The sequence below is a fragment of the Cervus canadensis genome, chromosome X (genome assembly GCF_019320065.1).
Source record: "Cervus canadensis isolate Bull #8, Minnesota chromosome X, ASM1932006v1, whole genome shotgun sequence".
Lineage (NCBI taxonomy): Eukaryota > Metazoa > Chordata > Mammalia > Artiodactyla > Cervidae > Cervus > Cervus canadensis.
The window spans coordinates 6293152-6302586 of record NC_057419.1 but is presented as its reverse complement, the minus strand read 5'-3'; the positions used below and the strand labels follow the sequence as shown (position 1 = coordinate 6302586).

The 9435-nt window shown below is 47.8% G+C and overlaps 1 protein-coding gene across 1 annotated transcript in view; it reads right to left on the bottom strand.

Annotated features, from left to right (window-relative positions):
* Positions 1-5070: 5070 nt before the first annotated feature.
* CD99 (CD99 molecule (Xg blood group)) overlaps positions 5071-9435 on the bottom strand; it is a 32334-nt gene continuing 27969 nt past the window's right edge. The window contains exons 9-10 of the mRNA XM_043457605.1: positions 8660-8713; positions 5071-8471 (exon numbers count right to left, since the gene is read on the bottom strand). Coding sequence (XP_043313540.1) covers positions 8446-8471; positions 8660-8713 — 80 coding nt within the window. The 3' untranslated portion in view covers positions 5071-8445. The remainder of the gene's footprint in view (positions 8472-8659; positions 8714-9435) is intronic.

The window sequence follows — 9435 nt, the reverse complement described above, 5'->3', positions numbered from 1 at the left end:
CTCTCTGCTGGCGAGTGATGAGCAGGGCGGTGCTGAACTCCCCAGCCTGGAGCCCGCCCGTGAGGACCAGCTCCTACACGCCCGCTGCAAGGAAGGCACCTCCCTCAGCTATGCTGGGCCAACCACCGCCAGGAAGGTGGGGAAATAGGCAACCGCCTGGTGCCAATGGGCGTCCTGGGTTGTAGGGAAGCTGGCACACCTGCTTGGCAGCTCTGCGCCCTGCATGCGTGGGAAGAGCCCCAGGATCAAAGGTGCCAAGCTTGGGCGTAAGCAAGAGCTGCCTCGCCCCGGCGGAGGAGCGGGGGTGGTGTCATTCCCAAGACCGTCGTGCAGGGCGACGCCAGACCCAGAGCCCAGAGCAGCCCAGAGACTGAGACGTCTCAGTCGCTCAGCCGTGTCCGACGGTAGCCTGCCAGGCTCCTCTGTCAGTGGGGACTCTCCAGGCAAGGATACTGGAGTGGGTCACCATGCCCTCCTCCAGGGGATTTTTTTTTTTTTTTTTTGGCAACTTGCAGACCCTTTAGAGAGTCACACTGCACCCCTGAATCTCAGTTATCGTTAGGGTCAGTGGTGGGGATGGTGGGGGCGAGACAATCCAATTTCACTTGGTCCTCCTGCTCTGTCACCTGATTAGTGGTAAAGAACGCACCTGCCAATGCCGGAGACGTGAGTTCGATCCCTGGGTCAGGAAGATCCCCTGGAGGAGGGCATGGCAACCCACTCCAGTATTCTTGCCTGGAGAGTCCCGTGGACAGAGGAGCCTGGTGAGCTGCAGTTCACGGGGTTGCAGAGAGTTGGACACAACTGAGCTAGCTACTCAGTTCAGTTCAGTTCAGTCGCGTCTGACTCTTTGCAACCCCATGGACTGCAGCACGCCAGGCCTCCCTGTCCATCGCCAACTCCCGGAGTTTTACCCAAACTCATCTCCTTCGAGTCGGTGATGCCATCCAGCCATGCCATCCTCTGTCGGCCCCTTCTCCTCCTGCCCCCAATCCCTCCCAGCATCAGGGTCTTTTCCAGTGAGCCAGCTCTTTGTATGAGGTGGCTGAGCTACTAGAGGACAACAAAACCCACTGTGGGCCTTGCAGGTGCTTATAGACGGGGGCAAATTCCTTCTTTTCTTCAATAGAAGTAAATTTGGGTGACAACGCGATGTTAGTTTCAGGCATGCAGCAAAGTGATTCAGCTATACACGTATATGTATATTCTTTACCAGATTCTTTCCCATCCTACATTATTTTACTGAACGTAGTTCCCTGTGTCTACATTAGGACCTTGTCACTGACCTGCAGGGAAAAAAAAAAAAAGAAAGAAAGAATGCATTCTCTTTGAGAGAGACTCTAGGAACACAAAGCCGGGCCGGTCATAGAGACGCAGAGAATTTTGAGGATTTTCAAGTCAAAGCGCGGGCATCAGATGAGATGAACACGGCCGTCACTGTCTTTCTTTGCCTTGGAAGACTGACTCAGTGGGTCTCAGATATGCTTTAGAAAAGAATGAACTGCTCTGCCCCGCCCGGCTTCCCAGGGGGAAGTGAAATGAAGTCGCTCAGTCGTGTCTGACTCTTGGCGACCCTGTGGACTGTACCCTTCCATGCTCCTCTCTCCATGGGATTTTTCCAAGCAGGCATACTAGAGTGTGTTCCCGTTTCCTTCTCCAGGAGATCTTCCCAACCCAGGGATCAAACCCAGGTCTCCCGCCTTGTAGGCAGATGCTGTGGCCCTCTGAGACACCCGCCTGGGAATGCAGGAAACATATAAGAGACGTGGGTTTGATCCCTGGGTGGGGAAGATTTCCCCTGGAGGTGGGCATGGCCACCCACTCCAGTCTCCTTGCCTGGAGCGTCCTCCAGGCTTCAGAAGAATTCCCTTCGAACCAGACAGAGGCCCTGCTTGCCTGACACTGCAAAAGCCCTCAGACCAGAGACCAATGAGCCCGCTCTGGCTTCAAGGATGCACCTCACCAGCACACCACGTGGGAGGGAGGATCCCCCCTCCCACGCTCCTACCCACCACCGTCCCACCCTGAGGATGTCTGGGGAGGACCCACATCCACCGAGGGATGTGCAGAGCAGCGCTGGGCCCCATGAAGTGGGCTGGAAGGAGAGACAGCACGTGGAATTAAAAAAAAAATAAACCCAAATGTGTCTGCTACAAGCCCCCTCCTGGTTGACCCGGAGGACATGCTGGGTCTCAGATGGGAAAGATATGCTGGGTTAAGGGGGAGGGCACTGTGAATGCCAGGAGATTGGGGGACTTCTTGACGTGGTAGCACTCCTGAGACCTGTCTCGGAGGCCCGCAGGTGGAGACAGGGTGCGTTAGGAGGCTCCCAGGAGCCGCGAGGGTGTGACGTCGGCAGGGGGAACATCTCCAGATTAACTTGCTGCAACTAGAGCTCAGGGCATGCCCGGGAGAAGGTGGGTCCTAAGGATGGACACGGGCCTAGGGGGGCATTTGACGAGAGCAGGAGACTCAGCAGCAGGTGGCCATTGGTCCCCGAGAGGGCCTGCCTGAGTGCAGAGCTCAGCTGTCCATGGGATGCTCCAGGCAGGAACACTGGAGTGGGTTGCCATTCCCTTCTCCAGGGATCGAACCCAGGTCTTATGCACAGCATGCAGGCTCTTAACACCGAAGCTGGTGGCTTTCCAGGATGGAAAATCGGTGCAAAAATAGCTACTACTGGTTCCACTATGCCTGAATCCCTGCAAGGTGCAGTTAGAACTATTTTATGTTTTCAAGCGGTGTTGGGAACCATTATGGGAGGTCCCGCCCGTGACGAGGTCATGAAGAAAATACCGGGCAGGCAAGGCCGTCCGGGACCCCATCCATGACGAGGTCACGAGGAAAATACCTGACAGGCAAGGCTGTCTAGGATAAGGGACCCTCCAGGTTGGCCTCGGCCTCTACCCCACCCTGTATCCTCCCCCCTTCTCTGCTGTTGTTCTTATTTGCCCTGCTGCGGATTCTTGTGTTGCCTGCCGAGAGCTCTCCTGCTCCTCTTTCACTGAATAAAGACCAACTTAAAAGCCAATTAATAAATCTCCTGGATGCTGGTACCCTATGAAGGGGCCAGGGATGAAGGAAATGCCTCAATCCAAACCCTTTTGCTGGCATTCTGGCTTGTGTGATAAATGTGTGCTCTCTATGCACAAAATGCTCTCATGATTGTTCTAAACATCCTAAGTACAGCACGCTAACAAAAGAAACTATTAAGCATAGGCCCCTCCGCGGGGTGAGAAAAGCTCCACAAATATTATAGCCACAAATGTGCCTAATAGAAAATAGTTTAGATAGAGATTAGCTGGCGACTTCTTGCAGGTTATTAACGTCTAGACTAAGAGCCTGTTTCGTCCCATATCTGCTGTTTTTGCAATCCTTTGCATTTCTGTTCTGTAAAAAATGTAATCCTATCTAGTTCCCTTGGAGATGACACCTCATAGAAAGAAAATAGATTAACCACAAATAAGACAGGGTCGGCTACTGAAGTTGCTGAAAGTTGCACCAGGTGCAAGCCATAAATTGTCAACAGGCCCGAAAGCCAAAAGATATTATACATAGAGATTAACCATTAAAAAAAGGCCCTAATAGGAACAGAGCCCTTTGGGGGGTGAGGAAGCCCTATTAGAGAATACAAAAAATATTGTTTTAAAAGTGGTTATTGGATCAATGTTTGATTGATGTTAATGTGCTGAGATTGTGCAGTGGAAACTATTGTTAATATAGTTGGAGATCTAGTAAAATAAGAGTTTAGCCCTAGTGTAAAAACAATAAGATAATTGCTAATTTTATCCAGGAGTGCTGAACAGGGGCTGCCTCACCAGAGCTGCAGAGTCTTTGTGTGTTAAACTTTTTAGGTAAATTTAGCTGAGAACTTCTGCAAAAAGACTGACCTTTGTGTTAACAGGATTGTATTTCTATTATGTTGCAACCTGCTGTATCATGAGACTGCCACTTTTCTGTTTTCTGCTAAGCTCAAGGCCAGAAGATAATGTACAAAAAATCTATGGGAAAAGACTCTCGTAAACAAAAAATATACAGAGCACACCTGGTTTCGTGAAGGACAAGCTGATGTAATGTTAAACTAAGTCTGTATGCTTATCTGCCCCTTAGAAATGTGCCAACTTAGGGTATAAAGGCTACGGTGAAAAATAAAGCAACGGCCAGACTCTGCTGCACCTTCCTGGTCTGGTCTCTTTCTTTCTTTCTTTCTTTCTCTCTCTCTCTCCCTAGGAGACTTGGCCCTATCAAGGCCGGTCCTACGTGTCTCTCTCTCACTGACACCGTTCATCCTGAGGGTTCCCCTGGATCCTGCTGGGGCTGGACCCCGGCAAAACAGGTGTTACCAATCTTCTTCTGTAAAGGATCCAAGAGGAGAGGAACAAATTAAAAAAAAAAATCATTCCTTCCCTGGAATGTCCAGGAATTTAGTGGATGCTATAAATTGCATTTCAGATCCATGGGGGAAAACATGGACTAGTCAATAAATGGTTTGTGAATAGTGGGATTTTCCCAAGATGGTTTAAAAAAAAAAAAAAGAAACTACATATCAAGGAATCTGTTCCTCATTATCATGATACAAATGCATTCCTAGGGGATAAAATAGTCTACTCAAAATATATTTTAATTAAAAAAAGACCATAAAATTTTATAAGACAACACGAGCAGATTTTTTGTTTTGTTTTTTAAATAATATGAGTATGTGTGCATGCTAAGTCACTTCACTCAGGCCCAACTCTTTGTGACCCTATGGACTGTAGCCCACCAGGCTCCTCTATCCATGGGATTCTCCAGGCAAGAATACTGGAGTAAGTTAACATTTCCTCCTCCAGGGGATCTTCCTGACCCAGGGATGGAACCCAGGTCTCTTATGTCTCCTGCATCGGCAAGTGCGTTCTTTACCACTAGCGCCGTTTGGGAAGCCCTAATACCAGTATGGCTGATGCTTTTCTAGGTATGAAAACAAGCCCAGGAACCATTCATAAGTTCACTAAAAAAAATAATAAATGTGAAGGGCGAAAAATATGACTTCATAGTTAAAAGGTGGAGCATAAAGTGAAAAAGCACATTTGCTACTTATGTCAAGTCATATCTTTAATATGTGAAGAGTTCCTACAAATCAATAAGAAAAGGACCAGTAACACATACAGGCAAACAGCATATTCATTTCCTTCAAAACCAGAATGGCAACGGGTCTCCCACACACAGATTCTCAATCTCACTTGCGTTAAGACAAATGTTACGTAAACACAGTTGATGGGATATCTTCTTCAACTCAGAGACTGGCACCGATCAGAAAGTTTGCTCAGCAGTGAGCAGACAAATCTAACATCATTGGGGTGTATCGTGAATTTGCACAACCTCTATAGGGGGTGTTTGGGCAATGTCCATAAAAATTGAATATACACATGCTTTTTCTTTCCCCCTCACAAAGCTAGCTTCAGGCATTGATGCAACACATACATTGCACTTGCATGGAGCCACAAAACCATGCTTCCAACGCTATTCACTGCAGCATCTCACAGCAAAAACTTGACCACAGTTTACATGGGTTGATCAAATCCATTATGACCAAGACTTGTAACAAATCCTCTGCTGGTATAGTCTCACTTAAATAAAAACTTGACGTTGATTTCAAAACCTGTTGGAGTATGATTTCCTTATACAGGAGTTCCAAAATGATTTTTAAAAGCAATCAGCATGCCAAGCATTTACTCATCAAACCACCCAACTGAAACTCAATTTTTCAAAAGGCCCACCTTTGATAAAGTCCTATTCATTTTAATGTCAACAAGAAACTGAGCTGAGTCTACAACCATGTACATACACTGTCCATAATAAAAGCCCAGTTGACTTCTTTCTCACATGTATAGATTCAGGAGTGAGTCACAATTTCCTCTACTTAACCCCCTCACTATTCTGTTGTTTAAAGAGACATTTATGCTTATGGCATGATTGCAATGCTTATAAAAATGTCGACATTATTCACAGAGTTTCAAAGACTTTACACATTTTTTTTCTTTTTATAAAGCAAGTCACAGCACAGACTCTGAGGACTCATCGGGGGTGAATGTGGACACTCTCTGCTAGCTTTGTAACTGGGTGACCTGAGCTAGTTAGCAAGAGGACGTGAGCATATTGATTAATCCAGCCCTCAGTGCTTGACAACTGGTCGACCCCTTCCATTGACTGAAGACATTTGTGTTCTGTCCTGTAGAATCCAGATGTCACATCCACCCCTGCACACACCCGGGCCACAGGCATTTGTCATATGAAGCAATGAATGGATATGATAAATACTCAATCTTCATTTTTAAAAATCATGTCATATATGCAAAAACTATCAGAGTGTCAAAGACAGAGCAAGTTCAATAGACAGATGTGGTCTCCAGGAATACCTTGAGAAGGAAACTCCCAATGCTTTTCAACAATGATGGGAGGAGGGGTCGTGGAGAGAGGGCGGTTGACCCTTCAACAGCAGGGGATGGCTCAGTTGCAAATCGCCCCACAAAACAACTGACAAGAGTGTCTGAGCTTCCGGGCAGGAAAGACCCAGAATTCATGACTGATATGGGGTTGGCCAAAAAAATCGATTGTGAGCTTTTCATGAGATGTTTCAGAAAAACCAAAAAGAACTTTTTGATGGAGGAGGAAATGACAACCCACTCCAGGATTCTTGCCTGGAGAATCTCACGGACTGAGGAGCCTGTTGGGGCTACAGTCCGTGGGGTCACAAAGAGTCAGGACACAACAGAGTGACTAGGCAATACCCTGATGGCTGCCCCTTCCCAGGTTGGGTGGTTTGTGAGGGCAGCCCACACAGGTGTGTTGACAAGACCCCTTTGCATCCACAGTGAGTGCTGTGAGGCACACAATGGTTCTTCAACCATCATCAGTAATGAGGTTAAGTCTTCACTGGGGTAAATGCTGATTCTCTGGAAAACTACCCTCAGCGCGTTTCACAAGCAGGTGTGTGCTACGAGAAAATTAGGGAAACAACCTCTTATTTCAGGAGAGGGAAGTCTATGGGTGGGGTCCAGCCCATCTGCAATATCAAGGCTTCCATGCTTTCTGAAATAAACCAAAAACCAAGCAAAGCCCTCGTATGGTGTTGTCCAAAAGGTTCGTTCAATGAACACGTTGCTCAGTACAGCTGTGGCTGAAAACATGTATTTTATTTTTACTTAAAACCTAACGAACGTTTTGGCCAACTCAACACATAAAAGCATGCATTTTGGACGTCGTGCGGCATGTGCATTGTTATGAGTGGAGGAATTGCTTTCAAAGGCAGAGAAGTCAACGCTGATAGCCAAGAGAAGAGCAAGCACTCAGTCCACACTCTAAGATGTTAGAAAATATAGGAGACTGTCTCTCACAAAACAGTGTGGCCCCCTAGTTAAACCAAGCTCTCCCATGGAAGCTGATAAATGTGTTATAAAGATCCTAAAAAACAAATTCCTGACATTTACCTACATGGAAGACACAGGAAAGAATCTGATGCAGGGGAGAAGGACTGCTAACAAATATTTCCCCCACAATGGCTTCAACTGGAGAAGGAAATGCAACCCACTCCAGTATCCTTGCCTGCAAAATCCCATGGACAGAGGATCCGGGCAGGCTACAGTCCCTGGGGTTGCAAAGAGTCCGCCAAGACTTAGGAAGGAAAGCACCACCACAAATGTGAGCAAAGAAGGGAAGGAACAGATAAAAGCAAATGCCAGAAATGAAGAGCTAGTGCTTAGGGTGATGTCTGTCTTATACAAAAGGGATCTGGTAATCCACGTCACTAGTTTCACAAAGTTTCAAACAGGCTTCTTTAAAAGTTACCTCCCAGCAAGACATTTTCATAAATAGGACTTGATTTCTAAGTTTCTTTTTATTAATCTGGTGTGGAAAAAAAACTCATGAGAAATGAAAGAACCTTTGAGGAAACTCGCTTGAGGCTTAACACCCACTCCGTTAAAGAGTCAATGGTCAGGAGAGGTTTCAGAAGCATTCCATTTACAGGCAGTTTGTAAACGGTCCAGCGTTTCCGCTCGGGGAACCTTGGTGGTGTTCGAACGATGACGGCTGGGAACTTGGCGACTCGGTTGGGACTTGGCGACTTGGTTGGGACTTGGCGATTGGTTGGTCGGTCGGACGTTCCCTGCACTCAGGGGTAAACCCACTCAGGGTCATGGAGAAGGTGAGTGTGATCTCCCCCCGTGGATGGAAAACTCACCACAAGTCAGTTTCACCCGCCCAGCACGGTGGAGAGGGACATGGTGGAGCGGGGGAGTGGGGAGTAAGGCATCCAGGTGTTAAAATGAGGAATCCAATTTGAGCGAAGGCACGGACAAGCTGGGGCGAGGTCCCGGCAGGCCGTCTCTGCTCCTCCAGCCCATCTCTGGAGAGGCTCAGCACGCAAGCTTGCAATCCCACAGCGAGTTACTTGGCTGCCAAACGTCTTTATTTCTCCAGAAGAGTCTGTTGAACTGCAGAGAACAAACACACAAGAACAAATGCTTCTTTTTTCTTTTCCAAGGCATGTCCAGGCCCCCCCACCACCATGTGAGCGGGAGGGTAGGGCAGCGGAGGGAGGAGGTGAAATAGCCACGGTGGGGATGCAGCTGGGGGTGACAGCTGGCGATGATGGGAGGGTGACAGGCCCACCCTATCTCACCTGGTGGCTCAGCGTTGGTGCGATGGTTCTCCATGTTGACCTCGCCTTCTTCAGCTGAAAGCAAGAACAAAACGCACCGGAGGCGGGGTGGGGGTGAGGTGAATACAAAGACTATGAGCCCCGTCACCATTCTCAGTGTGAATCGGCATCGCCCCACTCAGCTTCCTCCCCAGGCCCTCCAGGAAAGCAGAGGAAGCGCCCCAGTCATCAGGGTGTGAGAGGCCCCTCACTGGGGTCCTGTCTGTTCGCTTCTTTGCGTTTCCGACTCCGTCTTTTTATTTCCAAATTTCTATTCCTTGATTTCTCAAACACACATTGACACCAAGAGGATCAATATAACCACCACCGGCCCCAACCGTCCCCAGAAAGGATCTGTGAGCATAGGATCCTTTGCTCAGAATTCAAGTGTGAGGAGACAGAATTCAAAATACAGGAGAGGGAGAGGGTGTGGAAAGGGACGGCCTGGGAGTTTGGGTTCAGCAGATGCCAACTCTTATATACAGGATGCACGAACAACAAGGTCCTACCATAGAGCCCAGGGGGCATCTATTGAATATCGTGGGATAAGGCAGCACCAAAAAATAAAATATAACAGAGACACTAACAGATGACCGAGTCACTTTGCTGCAGAGTAGAAACCAACACAACAGTGTAAATCAACGACAGTTCAATAAAAGCAAAACAAACAAAAAAAACACATGATGTTCCCCGTCAACACTTCAATAAACCGCAAAGCAAACAAAAAAAAAAACCACACGAGAGATTCCCATCAAAAC